Consider the following 25,247-nt stretch of genomic DNA (forward strand, 5'->3'; position numbering starts at 1 on the left):
AATGGAGGTAATCTTCATCGCTTGCATCATCTTGCTCTGTATGAAGTTCATGAAGTTCTGTATATAGTTCATATGTTTAAATTCAGTGTGGCAGAGGTATCCAGGTAACGTAAATTAACCCAGACTCAGTCCTCCTGGACGAACTTAAGCAGCAGGATGTAGTTTAGAAAACAAACGAACCTGTGGTCAACCCCCACCCCTAATAAGTGAGATGTCAGCACCACGGACAGAGACAAAGGCAGTGGTGCTGACAGGTTCTGGGTGGGAACAGCTGGAAACCCGAGCTTCCGGGAGCCGAACGCTTCGTACTGTATGACCTTCATAGTAAAGACGCAGCAAGCCGAGCTGTAGCGTAGCTTTTGTTAACCCTTCATGCTCTCTTTTCCCACCGCTTCCATCATTGCTCTCGTCTCCTCTCAGGTCTCGCGATGAGGAAGCGGCAACAGGATTGGCACTGCGTCATCTGACTCGGAGGGAAGTGGGCGGGCCGCGGTGGTCCATATAAATGAATTAATAATTAAATAAACAACGGGACGCTCATCCACCGATAACGCCGCCATACAACGACCCGGTTTGTGGCGAGCATCGCCGAGGCTCGTGCTCGGAGGAGAGGACGCGTCCCGCAGGGAAGGAGGAGGAAATAAACGCACTGCTCTGGGTGGTGGGGGAGGAGGATGATGCCAGCCAGGGCTTGATGTTTCCCCTGCACGCCCCGCTTGTACACAGGGACTGTCGGGACTGGTGGTGAGGATTATCCAGGAGACAGGGAGGGGGGGGGGAGGCAGCAGCGAGCATCATCCGAAGAGGAACGTTTTGTCAGAGCGGCTGGGCGACACAGAACCGTAAGACCAGAATCAGACAAATCTTACTCCGCATCTGGATGTTTTGATTGGTTATTGGCATTTCCAGAGAGGAATCCGCTAAAAGTCAGTTCATGATCGTTCCAGAAGCGCATGCGGATCCAACACAGCTGAGCTGGGACTTCAGGATTGCTTTGCGCCCCAGATTGGCATCAGATCAGTAGAAAGTGTCCCATTGTCGCCCTTTATTCTAGCTCTGAGTGTGCGCGCTGCTCTCGGCCACAGCTAGGATTCCCGTGGCCGCTCGTTCATTTCAGCGCTGGGGGTGTAGGATCATACTGGACGCTTGGTAGTCGAGGTCGGACTCCACAGAGAGAAGATGTCGGGTCAGACGCTGACGGACCGCATCGCCGCGGCGCAGTACACGCTGACGGGATCCGAGGTGTGTCGAGCTGTGTGTAAAGCCACCACACACGAGCAGACAGGCCCAAAGAAGAAGCACCTGGAATGTGAGTCTGTGTAGCTGTTTCTGTGTCCATCTATCTGTCTATGTCCATTCACCCGTTCATCCATCCATCCATCCATCCATCCATCCATTTATCCATCCATCCATCCATCCATCCATCCATCCATCCATCCATCCATCCATCCATCCATCCGTGTCCCTTTGACCCTTCCTTCATCCTCCTCATGTACCTACTATATAACTAGGCCTTATACCAGTGATGGTTGCCTCCCCCATCTTCTCCTCCAGCATGTGGTACTGTGCTTGGGGGACTTACACATAAAAAATGTGCACTCACACGTCATACCATCATACCCATGCATACTGTGTCATTTAAGCCTTCAACGAAAACCCAACCTTGCACTGAACCTGCATCATACATAGTAATGTTGGAGGCCTCTCGTGTCTGTTGTAGTAGCTACGGGTTAATGTGGCGTTAACTGCATGGTGAGAGCCATCACACAGTGGCATGGCTCATACCTTCCTCCTGGCACCAAACTCAGAGCCAGTAGGAGAAATCAATGCTCCCGTCTGTTCCTATCTAGACTAGGGAATGAAACCACATGATGGAATCACCGCACAACAACATGAGAACAACGTGTGTATTCCACATTTATTTTTCCTACACAGTCACACATTTACACGACAGTTTAACTAAATACATGAACACGCTCACATGTTAAATGCACCAGCACATGGTGGCTAATGCTAATAGCTTGCTGTGGCATCAAACATGGCATGACCTGCTTTGATGCTGCCTCTTAAACATTTTCTGAAATTCTGTCCAATTTCACCCTGAACTGCTTTTTTACTAAATATTCTGCTTGAGGCCCATGACTATCGATTCATCAAAGTCAGACCCTCCACCATATACAGACCTTATCAGCGCCTTCTGTTAAGTCATTTATCTTTTAATTAGCTTCCTCTTCCACTTCAAAGGTCCCATTGTACTATTAAAGCTGTCATATTATTGGTCATGTCGGCTGTTTGCACATAATCAGTATGAACCACACAAGCAATGCTGTACAGTTTTATCCATACATCCATTTTCTCCCGCTTAGTTCCATGCGGGGTCGCGGTGGTGCTGGAGCGTACACCCAGTCCTTCACAGGGCAACATGTGCAACATGCAACACACGCAGACAGAAAACCATTCACACACACACACTCACACCTAGGGGCAATCTAGAGTGACCAATGATCCTAATGCATGTTTTTGGACTGTCTGAGGAAGCTGGAGGAACCAGAGAGAACCCACGCGAACACCCGGGCCGCCCCGAGAATCAAACCTGGGCCCTTCTCGCTGTGAGGATACAGTGCTACCCACTGCACCACCATGTCGCCCTTACAGTATTATTATTTATTAATTTTTGTTTATTCGTACGGTATTAGTAATTTAAATTCAATTTAATTTAAATTCATGTAGTTTGACCCCAAACAGAACAACACAGAGAAACAAATCTAAGATACCCATGCACAATCCCGTGTTCTGAATATTAAAGGCACCATAAATAGAACATATTAGGACAATCATCTCATTTTGCAGGAAACTCTTACGATTAGTTTGTTTTATCCCCTGAAACAAATCCATTGCAAGTTGTCTTCTTGAGGTCCTGCACTGTGACCAAATTGCAAGAAGAAAAGCAATCCCAGTAATAGCACATGGTGAAGGCGGGCAACAATTTAGAGACAGGTTTTCTTTTAAGCATCCTGTCAGATCAGAGCTCTCCTAAACTCTAAGGAGATCAGAGCTCAGGCTGCAGCACCGATTGGCTGATGCTCCACATGGCCCAACTGTGGGATAAAGGATGTGATATTTGGGAGTTGCTTTGGCTGTGTGTGTGTGTGTGTGTGTGTGTGTGTGTGTGTGTGTGTGTGTGTGTGTGTGTGTGTGTGTGTGTATGTGTGTGTGTGTGTGTGTGCGTGCACTAGAAAGGTGCACATGATCTATAATTGGCAACATTCCAGCTTTTGAGTGAGGATCTACAATATTGAAAATAACTTTTTTTGTTCATTTTTTTAAATTCGGATGGGAGCAGGATGGTGGAGAGGACTTGATTGAGCTGCCTCAGCAATGTCTCCACTTCCTGTTAGTTACCTTTAGTTCTGTGGAGCAGTGATTCTCTGCAGGCATCTACAGTACAACTATGTACGGTAATTTTAACTGTTTATTATTCTTCTTATTTTAATACTGATATTGCACAAAGAATATGGCAGTGTTCTAATCATTTATATATATATATGCATATGAGGCCCCTCTGAGTCTGGGCTGCTCAGGAAGGAAGTATTTTCTTCTCAACAGTTAGCTTTTGAATATGTCTTTCCATGGTGCATGTATTGTGACCATCTGGCTCTCTGGCAGGCTCATAGCTCTCGGGCTCCTTGTGGAGGGAGGGATGGCACACGCCGGCCCTGTTCACTGACAGCTATGCAGTGTTAGTGCATTAAGCGGTCACTGAACAAGTCTCAAGATCACGGTGGAACTCAAAAATGTTCTTTTACTGTACGGTATATGGCTGCTTACTGTAGCACAGTCATGTAGGAAGCGCTTCATCGGGCGGTTCTGACTGCACTGAAAGTTCTGGGCGGGTTAATTAAATTATCAATGACATTATCTTTTTCCCCTTCGTCCCGTGACCAAACGTTTTGCCGCTCGACTTCTATTATTTTTTTCATAGCCCAAAACAGCGGCAGCCTTTGTAAATGACAAAGGTGCAATCCAACAAGCAGCGATTCAGACTGAAGGCAGCGTTTGTGCAGTTTGTGCTTCTCGCTGTTAATCCACAGGCCCAGAACACGCAGCAGATCAGAGGACGTGCAGCGTCTGTGCAGCCCTGAGAGACACAAACAGGGACCCGGTGTGACCGGGTTTGAGCGTCTGCCAAATGAAGATTGCTCTGTTTGTGCTGCGGCCTCGAACAGCCTCCATCTTTATCATTTGCTACTCGTGTTTCCCAAACCTGCTGTCAAGGGAGTTCAGACAAGTTCACGGCTTCCAGTACATTTTTAGAACAGATGACATCATTATTCCATCTCGTGTTTTTTTTTTTTTACATCGGAATCATTGTTAACTCCAGTGTTTATCATTAAGACCTTGTTTGTGAGATTCTGCTCGTGTTCGCTGCAATCATTGTCCCCCACTCCGCCGCTGCTCTAAATCCAGTCACTCCAATTAACCGGCGCCGCGGTGACACTCTGCTCAGAGCGCATGCAGAGATGGAGCGTGTCTGCGCGCTCGGTGAGCGCGGGCGAAGGCGGGACGGTGCGCCGGGCGCCGAGGCCCCTCTGGCTGCTACGGGGCTGTTATGACCACATTAGTCACCATCAATGTGTTGCCACGTTTGAGAGGCAGACTGTCTCGCTGCGACGGGAGGACGGTAGCAGAGCTGCTGCCTGGTCCGTTCCGTTCCGTGCCTCATCGCATTTCAAGGCGTTTCCTGTTGATTACCAGCTGATATCGGCACAGCCGAGCCCAGAGCTGCACTGATGAACAACACGCAAACATCTGGATGGCTGTTGTTGTTGCCACTGGAAATAGAAGCCGCTGAAACAGCAGCTCAGCAGGTTGCCAGCCTGTAAATATTAAGCTTCACCTCTCCTCCTACTAACCTGGTACTAACCTGCCAGATGTGTAGGAGGGTTTCCATGTCTCTCAGCAACAGCCACACGTTCTGCTGGTTCCAGTGTCCTCAGACCGTCAGTCTAGGAACTAAAGCTGGATCAGAAATGTCGGCGGTAGCTGAGAGTTTTCACTGAAGCAGCGGCATCATTCTTAAGCTCCTTCTCTCGCTGTCACCCTGTTTCTGTGGCTGGTTAGTTTGTCTTTCAGGCTGCTCCACAGCCTCATTGCACCGCGTTTGGCCGCTCGCTGCTGTCACAATGCAATAAGCTGAGATAGGAATTAAAGCTTCTTTAAAGATAATAATAAGGCTGCTTTCACATTTACTGTATAATATAATAATAAGTATTAAATGTCCCTGTGTAACATTCAAAACTCTACCAGGAAATGTTTTAGTTTCACTACAGGGATCTTTACCTGTACACTGCTTCTTTTCTTGACTGGGACCCTTCCATGCCATCATTCCATCGTTCCTCCCACGGTCCTTGCTGCTGTGGTGCACGTACAGTAGAACATGACCGTACGAGGCCTCAAGTTACAGTGGCCGTTCTCACAGCAGGCGTGTTTGAGAGTTCGAGTCTGACTCTCGGGCATCAAACGCTGTGTGGGAGTTAAATGCTTTTAACCACAGTGTGTGTCTGGATTAATGAGCCGGGACCAGGATTCCTCCTGCCGCTGCTACTCGACCATCATCTTTGCTGGATCTCGGCTAAACCAATGTATTTCTTCTTTCCTTCATCGCCCACCTCTGCCCGCGCCTCTAAACTCTCCTTCTGATCTCCCGACCGCCTGCACGTCTCGAGGCAACATGTTATTATGACAGTGCAGTGTTATCAGCGGGGGATTTTGCGTGTTTACATGCATTGGTGGATTGTGATGGAAAACGGACGCTTGTCGTCAATAATGCAGGAGGGCTTAGGTTTCCTGCTGATGGCTGAGTTAACTGGTTCTGTTGATTTATGGCTGCGTTATTTGGTTCAGCAAACAGGATGGACGCTTTACGTTGAAGAAGAGGTACCAAGACACGTGAGACTGAGAATATACTGTAATATAAAGTTTCAGTTGCAGTTGCAGTCTCACGTGGTGTTTTGTTGAACGATGATCAGGGACAGTCCACCTGCAGACCAGCAGACAGCAGCCGTCAGGACGCGGGCTCCATCGTTTCGCCCGCCATGCCACATTGGAGCACATTGCATTCTGGGTATCTGCTGTTTTTTTTTTCTCCGCTGTTGGTCGCTTGGGGGTGAGGGTTGCTATAAATAAACGCTGCGCTTTCATGGGCCATTCATGTGTAGCTCCACAGGGGATCACTCATGCAGCATGGCCTGTATGATGCCCCGCTCTCTTACGTAAATCAAACACTCAGCGGTTGCACAGATCCCCGTGCTTATGAGACGCCTACCAGAACATACCTAGGAAGCAAAAGAATAATAATAAGGTTTCATGAGCAGAGGAGAGTATTACAGTATGAATGCTGTACGCTTCATGGTGATGACTCATCCACTGCACACGTGACTTTGACTGCACGGCCCCCGTCCGACTCGCTGCCGTAAGAGTTTGCACCTTTGGTGATGATTTCAAAAGAATTTGACTGAATCCTTGATGCCGCTACAAATATGAGAGCCTGTTGCCTAGGAAACCACCTTGGCATGTCCCCGGTGCTGCTTATTGGTATATCCGTCTTTGAAAAGTGTGGGCCCATGAGGAGGCATATTAGCGTGTCGTGCAGTTCTGCAGCGATGCGCATGCAGTTGTGCTCACACCCCGGGGCCGTGGTATCGGTTCCATTTATTGATGAGTGGTACTAGAGTTGAAATCGGAACCCTTTTGATGGCCTGATGCGTCTGATGTGCACTACAGGACTGTGATATGACGCTCCTCTCCAGTCCAACAATGACTGGTGAACTCAACTTTTCTTTCCCAGTCCAGGCACTGGCCTGTTGTCAAATCACCTTATTGATAGCTGTCAAATTCGCCTCCATTCTATGATTTGTTGCATTTCTAGCCTTTTGTTGAGCCTCTTCCAAAGTTTTTGAGACGTGCAGCTGGCATCAGATTACGAATGAGCTAATATTTGGCAGGAAGTGGTCAAACGTCGCAGTTCCAATACAGTGTAATACAGTGTTGGTGTTCTGTTATGAATACTGCAAATGATTTCATTCTGATTTTGTTTATGTTTTACACATTTCCTTTGAATGTGGGTTGTAACATCCTGCTGCCTTTATTCATATTATGTGAAGTGTTTCTAACTATCTAATGTCAGCATGATAGCACGCTAATGAGCAAAAGATTATATAGACTACATCGACTACACTGACTGACTACACTAATTGCAGCTGTTTGGTCTTTCAGTAACAAGTATAGCTTATTGCCTGTTACTCAGTCACAGAAAACTCTTATCTTGAAATTTAAGTCCTGCATTTAGGCTACAGCTGTGAACAAACCTTATTTCAGGTCCATGCATTCATCTTAGTGTCTGTGTGGCGTTAAAGGGATTAAAGGGAGGCCTCCCAGTGCCAGCGTTTAATGGTATCATGGCGTTTTCCCACAGTTACAGGACGGGTCTGCATATTGTGCATACATGTATATTCTTAGGCGCTTGTCAGACATTACACTGGTGTTGGGACCATTGCACTCATGTCATGATACAGATTTCGGTGTCTAAACACTATAGCACAGTAAAAACATTAACATTCTGCACATTCTTCAGGCTGCTGTCAGGCAGTCGCTGCTCTGAGGTAGCACATAATGTGAAAATTAACTTTGTCACCAAAGCTCTGAATTTCTGACACTATTCACACCTGAATCGTCACAGATTTTCAGATCTCTTTTACCAACAGTATAATCTGCACAGGAAATACTGTATGTCATATTGTTTAGGCCGAATACAATGCAATATCCAGCCACCCACTTTACAGTGGATGATTATATGTCAGTTTAAATAATTAGAATAGAATTAATACTGAAGAAACCTTCTTGGGATTCCTATATTTTGCAGTACTGTATATTGTTTATGGAATCTAAATCCCGAGCCTGCAAATAATTGTTAGTCAGCGTGACTATCTGTGTGTGCTGGCATCTGACGGGCAGCGCAAATCCAGCTATTCCGACTCTCACTCTCTCACGGTCTGTGTTTCTTACTCACGCTCGCATGTGAATAATTGATAAGGTAGGCGGTGAGTCAGGAGATCCCGCTGAATAGCTGCTCGGCATCTCAATCACTGCTCAGGCGCTCTCGTGTACTTTCTGCACAACTAGGACTGTGGTCGTCAGCGTGTGGAGATAATGTTTAATGTACTTCTCAATGCATCTTCAAATCAAATGTCACTTCCCTGTTCGATGCACTTTAAGGGTGTTTCCTGTAAGAAAATATTCCAGTGTGCAGCTTTTCTTGTGAGCAGCGGTGTCCTCAGTAGCAGAATGCACAAAGAAAGGAGACATCTGAACCACTGCAGTGCAGACGTAAGAACATTATGGCCATGAATAATTAAGCAAATACATTGTAAATCTGTAATAATGCAGTGCATGAATTACAGTAAATTTGAGACAGCTTCTTTGTAGTTCTGCATTTCTGTCACACTTGCGTCCCCTCACGCTCCGAAATAAAGAGACAGACATGCAGAGAGTGAGACGGACAGACGGAGAGAGAGAAAGCTGTGGGATGATGCAGGTTGCTGACTCATCAGCCCTGTAGGGATTATCCTTCACACTGTGTGTGTGTGTGTGTGTGTGTGTGTGTGTGTGTGTGTGTGTGTGTGTGTGTGTGTGTGTGTGTGTGTGTGTGTGTGTGTGTGTGTGTGTGTGTGTGTGTGCGCGTGTGCGTGCATGCCTAACTATGAAGGGCACAGCAGTTATGACAGCGAGATCAAAGCATGATAGAGGAAACAGCAATGGTTTTCACAGCAAAGTGACCTTAAAGGCCTCATGAATTCATCAGATACCCAGAGACGATGGCAATGATGAGTGCTTTTCCATTGTCAGTGCAAAATACACAAAAACTGTCATTCACTCAGTCATTTTGTTTGTTTAATTGTTTGTAGAAACTAAGCATGCTTACCGGTGCCTGGACCCTGAAGCCTGGCTTCCTTCAGGGGGAATCAGCAGGTTGTGTGCTTGATGTCACGTCCTCTGTGGTAACACTTTACCTGGGTTTCAGGACATGTAAATATTAAAGCAGCATTGTTCATTTTTTGATAGTGTTGGAGCAGCAAAGCTATTATTAGCTATTATGTTAGCTACACATCTACTGTAGCAGACATAATATTAACACTGGCATTCAGTTGTCTTTCTGGCGTCCAAGGAATGTAGAAATTAATATAAATATGAGACTAAGTTGTACTGTAGGTTCCAGTAACAACACAGTGAACTGAAACACAGTCAGATGCTTCTCATAACTAGAGTGGGCGAATTCCGTAAGGATTTGATTAGAAATTCACCCATTTATTTATATATAATCCTTTTAATTTATTAGTAATAATATCATTATTTATTGCAGGATTTAATTAAAATGTTCTGATTTGAATCTTCTACACAGGACTGCATTATGGGTCAGACCACTTTAAGTGTGGAATGGTGAAGAACTGTGTGCAGAAATGAATCAGCAGCCAGTGAGACTGTCACTAGACGGTGGTGGCATAATGTGTGAAATACTAATCTCATCGACAAACGCAGCTTCCAAAGGCAATTCTGCTGATAAAGAGTAGCTCCGCTCGCGGAGAGAAATCTGCTACTGCTGATGAATATCTGACCGGCTCGGCTCTGCAGAACAAAATGCAAACGTCGAAGCGCTCTCCTGAGCGGTCTTGTGTCTGATCTCCATCTCCTGACCTCTTTGTGACCTCTCCTCCTAATCAGACCTGATCCAGGCCACGCAGGAGACCACCGTGAACGTCCCGCAGATGGCTGATACGCTGATGGAGAGGGCCGGCAACGCCAGCTGGGTGGTGGTCTTCAAAGCCCTGATCACCACACACCACATCATGGTGAACGGCAACGAGGTGAGCTCATGCCGCGCTCGTCCTGACTCACGTAGATGCTTCAATCCACTCTTAGCCAATAGCTGACATTTTTAGCTCAGTGGCAGTCATGGAAATTGCCGAGGGCCTGACGTTCAGGATTTTGATCCTGACCTTCTGACCCGGTTGTTCTGACTGATGAAAGGCAAGAAATGCTCTGAATGGACAGCAAGGGAAAACCCAGAGACGAACAGATGCAATGTGTTTCTGTGCAACAGACTGATTTGAAATTCACAGCAATGCAAACCGTACCTCATCAAATATAAGGTATAGAGAAAATACTATATGCTGAATTTATGATTTGATTTCTATTGCCAGCTCATTTGTAGCCTTTCCCAGCACGCACAGGAAAGCATGGGGCTTTGCTGTCGATACTGCAGATGTTAGTTAAAAGGGCAAGTGTCGTGTTGGTCATTAGTCACAGCTGCTGCAGAATGGATGGGTCACTGACCAACTGTTCAGGGAGGGCCTCCCCTCACTCTATTATACTCTGCTTTGCACAAATTGACCCACTGAACAAGCATCAGCATTGAGTCTGTGTCCTGTGTTTTTATTTCCTCGAGGATGCAGACGGAACTTGTTTGTTGCTATTATCTCCATTCTAGTTCTCCCCATGTGTCTAAATTATATTCTGCCCCTACCCCTGAAACATTTGCAGTTTTATGCCTTCTACATTGGTGCAAAAATACAGTATAATGTTCTCCTCACTGTATGAAAGACGCCTTCCTACTGTACTGCTGTAGGTCATGCTCTCTCTCTACAGTATATTGGACTGTTTGCAAATCTTTAACCAACTTGCATGTTGCCCGCTTCACTTTTCATGTACTCCCTCTGTTTGTCCTCCTGCAGAGATTCCTGCAGTTCCTGGCATCTAGAAACACCTTGTTCAACCTCAGCAACTTCCTGGACAAAACTGGCTCCCATGGTGCGTGAAGCCTTTCTTTCCTGCTGCATGTACAAATGCTCAAATGCTTCAACATGTTTGAAACAGCCTGAATGTTCCCCCCTCGACCATTACTCCATCTACTGTAGCCCTCAGCTCCAGGTCTATACTCTTTGCTCCCCTCAATTAAACCCATCTCCATGGAGATGAATGCAGCCCCCCATGACAGTAAACACTGGGTTCATGCCTTTTGTCAAGGACGTTTTTCCTGCCACTGTGGCTCTAGGATCTGCAGGCCACATTTTGAACGGCACATCACATTAGCTGCAGGATTATGTCTAACATGTGTAATAGTATATGCATGAACTACTGAATAAATAAAGATGCTTGGTACTTTACATGTTCATATGTCCTAGATTAGCCCTTATTCCTTAACATTTACCATGGTGACTTATTGTGTTCACATTGTTTTACCTGTTTCCTTGCGCTGATCAAATGTGGACTGACGTGTGTGCGCGTGTGTGTCCGCGTGTGTGTGTTCTCCCCAGGCTACGACATGTCCACATTCATCAGACGCTACAGCCGCTATCTCAACGAGAAGGCCTTCGCATATAGACAGATGTCGTTCGATTTTGGCCGAGTCAAGAAGGGGTAGAGATTCAATATATCAGTTTTGTGGTATGACTGTTTAGCACAGTTTGTGATTGAGTGAAGATATAGACTCTGCCTTTATAGCTTGACACTAGAAATTACTCACACCATACACTGTGTGACAGGTCCAAACACGGGTGAGAGACCGTATGAAAGTCAAATGTCTGCTTGATGGACCACATACACAAACCTGCTTATAGTTAGATATAATTACACACAGTATATCATAATTTTTATAGTCTTTAATCTTTCAACTTAAAGTCCTCATCCTCTGTCTCGTTTCCTGCTTCCTTCCCAGCGCTGACGGAGTGATGAGGACCATGACGGTGGAGAAGCTGTTGAAAGGAATGCCCACACTGCAGAGCCAGATCGACGCGCTGCTGGACTTTGAAGTGAGGGCTACTGGTTAATAAAGAACAGTGGGCCTTTAAAAGGTTACTGGGTTCACTGGGAAATAAACACACAGACTCTGTGAAGACAGACCAAACCTTCCCAAGAACGGCCTTTGAATTCTTCACCCTGTCGATAGACTGGGGTCTGTCATCTTTAGGCCTGCCTCACTCAGAGCAAAGGGTGACCTGTGACCTGTGACCTGTGACCTGATCTGCCCCATGTCATATATGTCATATCACATCTCATATGCAAATTAAGCTTGAAGCATGACAGGAGGCGTGGAAATTTACAGACGTCTTATTGACACATCCAGGTCCAATATCCTTTAACCTGAAGAACATAATAGAGATATTCAAAAACGAGCTACATACTTCCAGATACTAATCTCCATCTTATGCAGCTGTTCTTGCTTTTCTTGTTTTTGTCCATAGATTCATCCACAGGACCTGAACAACGGTGTGATAAACGCCTGCTTTCTCCTGCTCTTTAAAGATCTGATCAAGCTATACGCTTGCTACAACGACGGCATCATCAACCTGCTAGGTACAGAGGATCAGAGATCATTTTAGTCTTATATGGGTATAAAAATAATCACGTCTTACAATCTATTCTGTCTAGAAAAATTTTTTCAGATGAAGAGAAGCCAGTGCAAAGACGGGCTGGAGATCTACAAACGGTTCCTGACGCGAATGACTCGGGTTTCGGAATTCTTCAAAATTGCTGAGGTAACAAACGTAAACCTCACTGCTTGTATCTGGGGGTTAGTTTTACAGCTACTGTAGCTGCTGCATTAAAACGTCTCCTCCTCCTTTTCACAGCAAGTGGGAATAGACAAAAACGACATTCCTGAACTCACTCAGGTAAGTTTGACAAAGGCTGCTGATTTATTACTCCTGGATCAGTTCTAGTTGCTTTTATACTAACAGTGCATGTCAGTGTTGTCTTTTTTATGGTCTTGCATGTAATGTGAACGTTTAAACCTGTGTTTCTCTCACTCAGACACATAAACACCCCAATGTAAACATGAAGCATATCCAACTGTGCCCCATGTGCACGCCCATCCTCCATTCAACCAATGAGCCGTGGTTCTTTGGTGATTCATGGCCCCTGTGCCTCCCCCTTTTTCTTTTCACTTCCAGAGATGCAGATTGATCATTCAGGCTGAGAGTGTGAGTAGTGCACAGAGCTAGCTTTGGGGGGCAAAACAGCTTAGGGAGGGTCAGCGGATGAACTTTTCCAGTGCACTGAACTAAAGGGCAGCAAGTGCACACCCAAGCAAACAGACATCCGGTGCTCTGATGAGACTGGAGCCGATTGGACACGCTGCGATGCGCTGAGCAATGCTGCTGACCGCGCGGCCGTTTCTGCTGCTAAACGGAGTTTTAGCTCAGCAGCTGTACAAGGAAACAGCCCAGTTCAGTTCTGCAATCACAAGTTAAAGACTCGAGTCGTAGAAAAGCATCTGTTGCATTGTGGGAAACTCTGCGGCTGAGGTTGTGCTTTCAGGTGTAGCACTGAGTCCTGACCTGCATGAAAAGCATCCTTTAATGGCGGCACCCGGGTTTGCTTGAGGGTCTTGAAAATGTTTTGCCTTTCAGCCAAACGATGATTGCTGAGACCTGTGGGCTTCTTTCAGTATAGACAAACAAATCTGCAGCTGACAGTACAGTAATGTCAGGAGGTACTGTACACAGAACACCAGCTCCAACAGTATAATATTCCCATCTGACTGACTCTGACAGTGCTGTTATGTCATCACTCGTGTACTGTCCAGTATGTGCGCTGAGTGTCATATCACATAATCTTTCAGACACGCACGGTGCCGAAACCGCTGAGCAGCGTTTATTCCATTGTCAATGGAATAAGTTTTCTATGAATGAAAAGTTGCAGCAGTGCGTTCAGAGATGAGTGTTGTTGGAGTCAGTTCTGTCAAGTCAATGTTGCTGTTACTGGAGCTAATGGAGAGTCTCATGCTGCAGACATTGGACAATGTGCAGTTGCTTTTGGAATGTGACCATGATTGAGGCAACGCATCAGAAATCCAGATCTTATTCAAAACGTTCTCTCAGCAAACACACTCCTGAAGTGAACAGTGTGCTGTACAGTGATTTGTGTTCCTTCCAGTTGATGCTGCACAATCTCTGTTGTACTAGTTTGTCTTTGTCTTTCCTCAGGCTCCAGAAAGTCTTTTGGAGTCTCTGGAGACGCACCTCAACACTCTGGAGGGCAAGAAGCCGTAAGTAGTGTTTGACACCTGCTAGCTTAACGCAATATAGATATATTTGGTTCCTGGCTTTGGTTGAGCACTTTCTACGGGACCTTTATGATTATTTGGCATCATGCTGCTCTGTCCCACTATTCACATGTCACTTCTCCTGTCTCTTCCTGACTCAGGGAGGATAAGTAAGTATTTCCTGTCCATTGGATCAGAATATACAAACTTTATTTTACCATCATTCGACAACAAACCATTTTGTTCAGTTTAGTTCATAGTTTATAGACCATCTTTGCGTTTTGCTGGAGATGTGAGTTCTGAAGAACACCCACTGAAGAGTTTCCTGACATCTTGTTCTTTCGGGCCTCACTTCGCTGCAAAGCTTTACATGCATGCTATTCGGTATCTTGCTCTCTGTCTGCGATACTGAACTAAAAGCTTTGTTGGGTGGAGTTAGGCCCAGTGCTATTACTCAGTGTCCAGTAGAACCATTAACTGCAGTGGACTAACTAAATGGAATTGCTGCAATGCTGCCTGTGTTACCCTCATTTTGCTTGCATCATATCAATATCTGATATATTTTAGCATAAACTGTGGTTTTGCTCTTTAACCCATGTCCTGTCGCTGTTTTTGCAGGTCACCTACCAAGGTAAGCCCCAAATAATTGTCTTTATTTTGTATTGAACAATTTGCGTGCATATAGCTCAAATCTTTCTTGTATTAACGTGATTATTTCTCCGGCAGGACTCAAGCGCCAACAACAGCTCGCCCGCCGCTGCTGCGGCCGCTGCCCCTGCACCGGCCAAGCCCGCGCCTCCTGCTGCAGCTGGTGGGCCTCCTGCTCGCCCTGGGCCGCCTGCTAAACCCCCTCCGCCCTCTATCACCCCCACCGCACCGGCCCCAGCCTCCACCGCCACCAGCAAGTAGGGGTCGCTCAAGTATATCACAGTGTTTGGTCTGTGCCGTGATTGTATTGTGTTACGAATGGATCCCCTCCGTCAGCAGCTGCCTCTCGTGTTTTGCTTCCTTAGTGCCCTCGATGACGGCTTCCTGTTGGATCTAGATCCCATCGCCTCCGCTTCAGCAGGCGGTGGTGCAAGAGCCTCTACTACGACTGGATGGGGAGGTGAGTGCAGTTGGGGTTAGTGTGAAACCCGCTCCTTCAGATCAATTTTGGGACTGATACCGCTCTGTATGGTAATTCATTCCTTTTGCTTCTTCATGCAGATCTTTTAGCTGGTGGTGAGTATTCTGCTGACATTTCACTGCTACAGACAAAATACCTGAAACTCCTGCAGGCTTTTGATTTTTCTCCAGTGTTGACTTTCTACCTGAACTTCTTCATTGTTTTGATGTCAGACTGGCTTTTGTAGCAAAGACAAGCATCCAAATCCTTCTTTTCTAATCTTTTACCAAACACCAAGTCTGTATTTTTGAACTGCTGTCTTCCTTCCATTTGTCCTATTCGGGGCTTGTGACTGGGTTGTGGCCGCTGGATTATGGGGTATGTTTGTTTAGCAACCCCGGCTGCTGCCGACGGAGCCTCTGAAGCTCTCCTGGTGGAGGGGGCTGCTGATGCTGCTGCTACTCCTGCTGCTGCTGCCGCTCCCTCTGCAGCAGCTCCTCCTGCAGCCTCTGCTGCAGCCAAGCCAGCGCCTGCCACACTGCCTGTCTCTGCTCCCACCACCGCCTCAGCCTCCAACATCGACCTTTTCGGAGGTCAGTGTAGTCCATGAATATAATATAGACCAGGATGGACTATTACTGCATTAAACAGTTTATTCAAATTAAATGATATCTGCAGGCCTCTGATCCAAAAGATTATGACCATGAAGTTTTCACAATTTGAATATTTATTTTTTTACTGTAATGTAGGCAGATAGAAGTACTGTAAACACAAAGTAAACCTACATTATGATATGAAGTAGATAAACACAGTAGAGCCATTATGTTTCTGCTATTATAATTATATTTTAGTTAAAAAATTGTCAAAGTAATTTTTTTTCATATGATACTATATAAATATTAAGATCATTAATTTAATTTTAATGCAATATTTTTATATTACTATAATATTGTTTGTATAGTTTTTGTCCCAGTTTGATAGAAAAAATTTTTTTGAGAGTTTTGTAAATCAGAGGTAAACACAGTTTACACTGTGACGCGCTAATGTAATGTCAAGTTTCCAAACACATCGTTTTGCATGAAGCTCAGAGCGAAACATTGCCATTTGTGACACTTGCCAAAAATGTGTGCCACTCAGTGGACGACTGGCTTTCCACTGGGTTTATTCAAACTTTCAATCAACAGTCGTGTCCTAATGGTGCATAAACCCAATGCAGAGCTGCTCGTCCCCTCTCGTGGCTCTTCATTTTGGGATTTGTTACTCTGTGCTGTTTCTGTTGCTCACCACTAATGATTTCCTCCCTAATGACCTACTAACTGCACATGTCAAGAGGATGAATAATTGGGTTTGAGCCACTAAACTGAGACAATTGGGAACCTGTGCACAGAGTTGGCCTCCTTCATCCCTTAACTTGACATTTTCCCTCTTGTCACAACTAACTTGTGACAACTTGCCTCATAATTCATTTGCTGAATGCAGCATTATGCAGCCCTCTGAAATGCATTCTGGGAGTTATAGTCCGATCAGACTGGGCTGCATATTTCTTGTATTCTCTGCTTTTTCCTAACGCTGACCTCTCATCTTTGTTCCCTGTCCATCTCATGTGTTTGCTCATCTTCCGTTCCTTACGTCCCACGTGTCTGTCCGTACGTTGGCCCGGCCGTTTTCTTTTGCGTTCTGGCTGTTTCTCGTCCCGCAATACCATAGATGCGTTTGCACCTTCCCCAGGAGACGGTCCTCCCGCCGTGGCCGTGGGCCCCGCTGCGGATGCGTTTGTTGGATCTGGTGGGTGACAAACTGGTGCGAGTGTGAGTGTGCGACGTGTGCGTGGGTGTGAAACCTGTCGCTGCTTTTGCTTCCATAGCGGACAGTAGAACAAACACTGTCTGACCCCAAATCCTGCTCTAATATCCCAGTCATGGACCCTCTCCTCTCTCATCGCAGCCTCCCTTCCTCCAATATTAACCCCAGGAATAATGCAGTAAAAAGCGGCACAGCTACTAATTATACCGTGTTTTGATTCGATATTACGGACTCTCTTTGACCTCTTACAGTGTGGAATGATGAATATCTGACTAATACTAATAACAGTGATGGGTCCAAGTTCATAGATACTGATCCAAGAATACTGAGTGACCGTGTGCCTGCTTTTCTCTTGATTTGGATCTTCAGAGGTGTCTTGCTTTTTACGGTGTTTCTTGTTCTAACCCCCTCCCTAAACCTCCCCTCCCCGCCCCCCGCCCCTGCTGCTCAACACCTCGCCCCCCCCACGCCGTTTCACGAAGACCCCTTCGCTACCACGGAGGGTAGCGCAGCCATGGCTCCGGAGCTGGACCTGTTCGCCATGCGGCCGGCCGACACGGGGGCCGCCGCTGCTGCCGCCGTCACCCCTCCTGCCTCTAGCGAGACACCGACCATCGACGCCCCCACCGCTGCCCCCGCTGCCCCCACCCCTTCCACCACCACCACCACCACCACTACTACCACCACTGATTCCACCACCACCGCAGCCGCCCCAGCTCTAGATATCTTTGGTGGTAAAGTTCTCTCTCTCTCATTAAGCCTCTCACTACATTGCCTTGCATTATGACTGATGATGATATTGATGATGAAAGTTTTAATGACTGTGTTGTTCTTGCTAGTGATGATGATGATGATGATGATGATAACAAATTTCCCAGCCCCTACATTTTAGATTTATTTTTCCCATAGTGCTTTTCCCTCAAATAGAGAACATTTAGCATAATCAAGCATCTTGACCTCCTCTGTAAAAGTAAAATATTTTACTTTAAATTAATACAATAATTAAGAATCATTTTTTTCAGAATCATAGTGGTTTGTTTATGTCTTAACTTCAGAGGTGGATCAACTTGCTTTGATTATTAACCTTAAACTAACGAGAATCGTTTTCTTCTCTGGCCTGCGATCCGTGTTCTTTGACTGTAGAGTCTAGTTGAGAATGCTCTGTTGTAGCTTATGCACAAAAAAGGGAATATTGCTTGATTTCAAAATCGGATTGTTGTTGCCTGGTGGGTTCTTAACAATGATGTAGATTTCTTCAGCAGATATTGGCTGGATTGGTGACTCCAAATGTGCTTGTTTGTCTTTGATAGGAATGAATGTTAGTCCACATTTTGTCACGGGACTGTTTCTAAAACATCACTTCATCGTCACAAATGTTTAAGCCACCTTTCAGTCACCACAGCCTCAAATTAGTTCGAAACATATCACAGATAGTGATTAATTTGGGATGATGGTGAAATGAGGCAATATTCCCTTTGAACCATTGCACTCATTGATTTTGCATTGCACTGGACAGACACACAGCAGCCTGTTTAGCAAATGATCTCTGCTCTCCCTCTCTCTCTTACTAACTCATCATTCTGAATGCAGTGGACTTGAACTCTGAACGTACAGTACATATGACTGTTTGTCCTTGTTCTTAGATATGTTTGATTCTATGCCTGAGCAAAGCCCAACCACAGAACCCAAAGCTGCTACCACTCCTAGCGTAGACCTTTTTGGTGCAGGTACCGGAGCTGATATCCATTTCTGTGTGTGTGGAACCTGTTCATCTCCTCTGGTTGCCATACGTCCACTCCTCTGTGAACAGTTTTTTTTTCACCACGTCTTGGTTTGTCCCCCATAGTGATATGAGCCCTGTGCATGTGCCCACCCGTTCAGTCCTGGGTCGTCGTTGTGGCTGCTTTCTATCTACGTTGTACTTTTCTACCTGCCTCGCTAATGCTTTTCTTTGCTCCCCGGCTTCCACGGTTTCTTCCTTCTTGTATTCTGCCTCATGCTTGCGTTGGTCAATTAGACCTCCCTGCTGTTTCACGCGGGCCCTCTCCTTTGCCCGAGCCGGCTTCGGCTGGAGACATTGTCACGGGTGAGTCTAGCGTCACTGTTTTCCATTCCTTTGATTCATGACGGGTGCAGCCAGACTTTCTTGCATGGTACAACGCTGGTGTCACCTCTGAACTCCAGGGATGTGTGTGCACAGTTCAGATGCAGGGACGCTTGCTTCTTTCTCCTGCTTCTTTTGTGTGCGTCTGCTGTCGCCTTTTAAAGCGGGCAGAATAAACAGTGCATGAGCAGAGCATTCTCCTCTCGGATCTAAATAAATAAAGCTCATCAGGAATTCAGTGGCCGTCTTCTTCTGTCTCCACCTGTCCACCATAGACTCCTTTGCGTCTGCAGCTCCCGCCCCTGCTCCGGCTGCAGCTCCTGATCCAGAGCCATCGTCTCCACCCAAAGCGGCGCCGGAGCCAGTTATCGACCTGCTGGGTACTGCACCCCCCAACGCACTAATGCACCCGCTGCTTTGAAATGTCACGCTGTGTAGCGAGTGTTAAAATTGAGCTGACATTTGTGTTTATGACTTTTCTCTTTTCATCCTAAATTATTCCAGTAAGTCCCGAGCTGACTGTTTGTATGATGATGCTGACACTGTCAATCTGTAATAATAGTAGACTACAGATAGACCTTACTGTAGGTTGATAAGATCAGCTTTTAGTTTGAGTCTGACTCGTCTGATCATGTCCACTCCCTGCTGTGTCTCAGTCTGTGGTCCCGGGCTCACCTCTCATCCCTTTCTGCCCTCCATGCTGCACTGTGGATAACCTGATGTTCCTGCAGACTCCTTCGACAGTCCTGTGAAGGAGACGCAGAGCTCTGCTCCTGGAGGACCCGGAGACGACCTGCTGGGAGGTGAGGCTCCACGGACTTGGCTCTAAATTGTAGCTTAAGTCTGGCAAGAAAAGTTTTTTCATGTTGACAAATGACTGATGGAAAGGTTTTAAGCTGAATGAGAGATTATGCGGTAAGTAATGACTTCAGACACATTTACTAAATTAATAATGACTCATAGTTGGCAGGAAGGCTTGAACTAATTACACAGCTCTTCCAAAGTGGCTTCAAACTTAGTAGGAAATTAATTCAAGTCCGAGCATTGTTGTGGCTGTGAGCCCTCGTCTAGTTTCTGACATCCTTGCTTTTCCCTCATGAATAAACACAAACATGGTTCTGCCTGTATCTAAGCGGTGTCCTTTCCCGCTGTCTGACGTGTCCTTCAGGCCTCATGTCCCCCACCCTGGCCCCCACTGTTGTCCCAGCTTTGGCTCCCTTAGCTCCGGCTTCAGCCCCGGTGCAGAATGACCTCCTGGAGTCAGGTTTTGACTCTCTGGGCCCTCTGCCCTCTCCGACCCCGCCGGTACCTGCTGCGGAGCCGGCAGCCACCACAGCACCTGCCCCAACAGCACCTTCTGGTGGCTTTGATGCATCAAGTAAGCAACACACACTTTACTTGACCCGTCTTCATTCAACGTCCCCGTCTTGTGAAGTGTAAATATTAGAACAAGGTGTTATGCTCCTATTTGTGTAGATATTCTGGTTAATGTGCACTTATTGCTGCTTTATTGCTTCATGAAAACTGTTGTATAAAACATTGGGCTTAGTTGTTCTTGCTGGACGCCTGACTACTGCATGAATGACACATGCTGCCAGTGTGTGGTGCTTTCACTGTCCTCCTGATGGAAAACTGCTTAACTCCTCAGCACTGCCGCCTCTCTCACAATGATTTCTTTTCCTCTCTTCTCTTGGACATCTGCCACTTCTGAACACTGTGCGTTCCTCACTTCCTGCTCCGTCTCCAACACCCTTTCTCTCTCTCTCTCTCTCTCTCTCTCTCTCGCTCTGCATCTCTTCCACTTTTCTTTGTTTCTGCTTCACACTTTCGCTGTTCTGCTCACATCTGATCTCTTTGCTCCCGCTCATGTCCCTTCTGGCCCATTACTTGCTTCTTCTAATGTGTACTTGGTGAGTCCAACTCTGCGCTGCGTTGCATTACGTGCAGTTTAGAGTAGTCTCCCCTTGTGTCTTTTGCAATATCTTGATTTTGCATGTTTTTCTCCTGCATGAGACACAGCTTACAATTATTTCATGTTTGTAAAATGCATCTTTATTATCTGTGACTGCTAATCTCCACATGCCATCAAGGCCTAAGTCTGTCTGCAGTAGTCTGCAGGTGTGCATTCTAATCTGATACAGCTACGCCAACGCCTTCTTCAGGCTGAACTCTGAATTGCTAAATTGTTAAAACTGACCAGGTATATTTTTTTCTTTATTGTGAGTCAGTCGTATTAGCAGCCTGTGGTACAGAGAGGTTTAAATATTAGCTATTATCTAAAGGTAATGGAAGGTAATGAAGACTTTCCACACTAATACTGGAACAAACAACTAATAAGACAATAAGGAAAAGGTACTGTAATAGCAACAGATGTTTAGGCGTTATCTGAATTATTATTGTATATTATTGCTTGTTACAGTATATGTACATGTATTATAATCTGAATCTTCTAGGTACTTTCTCATCCGCATTACAAGAACACAAAGCTTCTACCAATGGTCAGTTAGAAATATCTGCAAAGTCTTTGACCTTGATGACACCTTCAAACCCAGAGCCTTATTCTGAAAATCTCAAGTTTTTGATGTGATTGTGTATTATTGAATCTCTTTACACTTACATGTGTGTGATGCACAGCTGAGCATTGAGTTCGCCCCCCTCTGTGAACCATCTGCCTGTGTCATAGCTACGGTAGACTGGGGATGTACGGGTCTGTAACGTGTGCCGTTTCCTTTCCATTCCTCCCTGTTCCCCAAGTGTTTGGCGGCTTAGGCGACTTGCTGATGCCCGCTGTGACGCCCCAGAGCACGGGAGGCAGCACGGCGGGGAGCATGGGCACTCCGGTCGGAGGGGGAGGCATCGCGGGCGCTCCCCCTGCCACCCCTCCTCCAACCAAAACCGTCGGAGGGGACCTGGACTCGTCGCTAGCCAACCTGATTGGAGGTAGACTCCCGGTTTTGAAACCAAACCTTCCCTGTGTAATAAATAGTAACACATTAACACGTTTTTTCTGTCTTCTGCTCAGACCTTGGAGTAAAGAAAAAGTAAGTTTGTGTTTAAAAATGTGAATGTGGTTCTTTGGTGGTATGTGGCTCCCATAGACGTACTTTAAACTGTGCATGTATTTTGTGACATTTCTTATTATTTATTCACGTGATGTACTCGTCCTGGGTTTGATTGTCATTAGAGACCCTCAGAGTGAGAAGAAACTGACCGGAGGCGCCAACTGGATGCCGCAGGTCGCCCCCACCAGCTGGGGAACACCAGGAGCGCCCATGGTAAGAACAGCAGCGATCCTCCCGCCTTGGCATCGACCACCGTTTTATCCAAAAGCGTCTTTTGGATAAAAAAACTTTTGGCATGACCTGCTTTCAGCCGTGCACAGGAACAATAGAACTCTCCAGACAGTACCGGTGTGGGCGGCATGTCTGCTTGGTAACAGTGAGTGAGCGTTCCCTTCCACCTTCTCTGCCAGAGTTACTGTACTGTACCAGTGGTGCTGTACACAAAACAGTGTGATGGGGAAGAGACCACCCCATCGACAAACCACATGGACTCACATCAAAGCCCACAGAGCCTACAAGCTGTTCTGATGTCATTGTCACCCACAATGTGTTGTGTGTTTAGGGCGCTGCCGCCCCTGGAGCTCCGGGGGCAGGAGTGGCTCCACCTGCTGGAGCCATAGCTCCTCTGAGTGCACAGGCCGGCTTTGGCATGGTGAGCTCGGTTCTGTTCTTAGGTCGAATTGAATCATTCAAATATTCCGCAGTTCATGGTTAATCTGCTTGTTCTTCCTGTCTGACCAGCCTCCGGCAGCCGGACCGGGCGCTCCCATGATGCAGCCCATGATGGGCCAGCCTATGATGGCGCAGCCGATGATGAGACCTCCCTTCACAGCCGTGGCTGGAGCTGCAGCACCAGGAGCACCGGTAACGGGCCACACACAACCCAGCCTTCAGGTCCTAAGGCCCATAGAGTAAAGCTGTGATTCTGTCATGGATGTATTTTATGACCACTGTCTTCCTTGTCTGTCTTTTCCTTGATATTCAGATTTCTCCAGGACCTACAAGCCAGAGCCCCAAGAAGCCCAAGGACCCTTTGGCAGAACTTGACCTCAAGGACTTCTTATAACGGCCCAGGTAGGACCTCAGCACAGAATTTGTTTCTTATTAACATGAAAATACATATCCAACATCTTCTGGGGCCAAAATACGTCTATGTATGAAGCTCCTCCCTTTGATGGACTCTATGCTCTATGCTTCAGCTTTTCTCTGTTCTGCCTTGACTGTCTTGCAGCTTCCTTCTTCTCGGATGCAGGGCCTCTCAGCTCTTACCTGGCGTCTGTCAGCGTCGCAGGACGGCAGCGATTTCCAGCTCCTCAACCTTATAAGAGCCTCTTCTCTCCACCCTGCCCATCATCACCCCACCCTTCTACTGTGTGATGTCGTAGCACAGACTGTGAAAGTGAACTATAGCGGAATATATATAAATATGTGAGGGAAAAAAATCCAAGCGTGTGCTTACAGTATGTAGATGTACTAATCTTTTGTCTAAACAAAATCACAAAAACCCTGATTGAAAAAAAAAGTCCTCAAGAGTAAGTGAGAGCAAGTGAAGGTGTATGTGTTTCGTTTATAATGGATGTGCTTTGGTTTCCTGAGCTCCACTCATCGTCCACTTGTTGTCCCCGCCCCTTTGTGGAGGGGGAGGAGCTCTTCTTTGTGCCACTCTGATTGGATGAGAGTGGAAAACAAAGTCCCAGTAGGTTTTCAAAGAAACATGTTGTGTGTTGTTTACAGAAGGGTCCTCGTTAATGTACATAGACTTCTCCGCTGAGGATTATGTCTCTATTCTGTATGTCTGTTGAAGAGAAATATAAATGTGAATCCGACATGAAATTGTAAGACGTTGTGTGAGTATCCTTCTGTTTCCCGTCTTTCTTTGAGAGTATTTGGATTCAAATAAAACTGCTATATGATTAACATACTGTATATTAAGAAACTTCTTCCGGCTTCTGAATCACTTTGATCTGTTTGTTATTTTCACTCGTGGCTTATTTTTTTTTGTCTTCTTGTGTTATTTATATTCTGTTTCCTTTTGAATAATCCTCCAGGCTGCTGTTCAAACTTGCTGGCATTACTATTAAAGGACATCCCACAATTTACTTCCAGAGAAAGCACTTCAGATAGTCATCGCAGAGACCACTTCAATCAGCCCTAAAGTGTAACTGTACAAGTGTCCACTGTACCTGCAATTTGACCACCTCCAATGTGTGTTGCTTGTCTTGTCATTCCAACATAGGCCTGGGTCTGTTTGTTTCCTGTATATTGAGGTTGTGTTGGGTTCAGTGTGACATTCCACGGCTCAGTCAGCTGCTGTGTTCACAATCAGATCTAGGATCAGGTTTGAATTTCAGTGTGTGGTTTTGTAATCGCTAGTGCATCCCAGCAACTGATGACAAGGATTAACAGATAAGAATGTGGTTAACCAGCAGGAAGGAGCTTTTCAGGTTTTCTTGCTCTGTGCAGCTGTAACTGAAATTAATAAGAAACTCTCTTGTTTACAAAAAATCAGGGCCCACTTAAACATGCAGTCAAAAACTCCCCAAGGTGCCTTTGATTTGTATCTTAACACTTAGTGTTATTGGACAAAATCCTGCAAACCTTAGTTTAAAGCACTAATCTGTTCTTGTCTCCAGAAAAATAACGAGTGATATTTGAACCAAAAAAATCAGTTGTTGCCTTAGAACACATTCCTTCATTTGATCAACACTGATTTTTGACCGACTTTAATTGACCTTAAGTATGTGGCCACGTGGGAGCAAAGACCAATGACGCCACTAGATGTCACTGTTGAGCTTATTCCTGATCCTAACGCATCTTTTCACACCACTGACGACAGCGTTCCCCAGTCCTTTGCTGTGAACTACCAGAAGTTATGAAGCTTATACTCTGTGTCGTCCTTTGAGTGGGCTGTGGAAGCATTTGTATCTGCTGTGATTCAGAAAAAAAAAACAAGATTATTAACATTTTTCAAATAGTATTTTTGTTCAGTTGAAAATTTATTTTACTTATAATGGCCCCACCCCAATGCATGTAAGCCCTTTGAGATGCAATAAATTCAATGATGGATTAAAA

The 25,247-nt window shown here is 45.9% G+C and overlaps 1 protein-coding gene across 17 annotated transcripts; it reads left to right on the plus strand.

Moving 5' to 3' along the window:
* Window positions 1-509: 509 nt before the first annotated feature.
* Window positions 510-25,247, plus strand: snap91a (synaptosome associated protein 91a). Of its 17 annotated transcripts, none has more exons than XM_029128865.3 (28): window positions 510-1,309; window positions 9,778-9,920; window positions 10,788-10,863; window positions 11,370-11,472; window positions 11,771-11,864; window positions 12,297-12,408; window positions 12,484-12,590; window positions 12,684-12,725; window positions 14,040-14,101; window positions 14,717-14,729; window positions 14,825-15,003; window positions 15,112-15,206; window positions 15,308-15,322; window positions 15,599-15,799; window positions 16,914-16,991; window positions 17,492-17,743; window positions 18,653-18,736; window positions 19,027-19,095; window positions 19,389-19,493; window positions 19,845-19,916; window positions 20,282-20,491; window positions 21,868-22,053; window positions 22,136-22,154; window positions 22,298-22,388; window positions 22,738-22,827; window positions 22,917-23,039; window positions 23,161-23,249; window positions 23,407-25,247. In XM_029128865.3, exons 1-27 carry the CDS (start codon window positions 1,180-1,182, stop codon window positions 23,239-23,241), a joined length of 2,832 nt encoding a protein of 943 aa, XP_028984698.1. In that variant the 5' UTR covers window positions 510-1,179; the 3' UTR covers window positions 23,242-23,249; window positions 23,407-25,247. The 17 variants fall into 17 exon arrangements, with proteins under 17 accessions (XP_028984698.1, XP_055358896.1, XP_055358898.1 ...); XM_055502921.1 differs by having other exon boundaries at window positions 17,492-17,740; XM_055502923.1 differs by having other exon boundaries at window positions 16,935-16,991.

This window comes from Betta splendens, chromosome 16 (assembly GCF_900634795.4).
Source record: "Betta splendens chromosome 16, fBetSpl5.4, whole genome shotgun sequence".
NCBI classification, from domain to species: domain Eukaryota; kingdom Metazoa; phylum Chordata; class Actinopteri; order Anabantiformes; family Osphronemidae; genus Betta; species Betta splendens.

Coding starts and splice junctions, on each gene's coding strand:
- snap91a (XM_029128865.3), top strand. CDS start 1,180: ATGTCGGGTCAGACGCTGACGGACCGCATCGCCGCGGCGCAGTACACG. Junction 12,591..12,683: donor AATTCTTCAAAATTGCTGAG/GTAACAAACGTA, acceptor TCCTTTTCACAG/CAAGTGGGAATAGACAAAAA. Junction 19,917..20,281: donor CGGAGACGACCTGCTGGGAG/GTGAGGCTCCAC, acceptor CGTGTCCTTCAG/GCCTCATGTCCCCCACCCTG.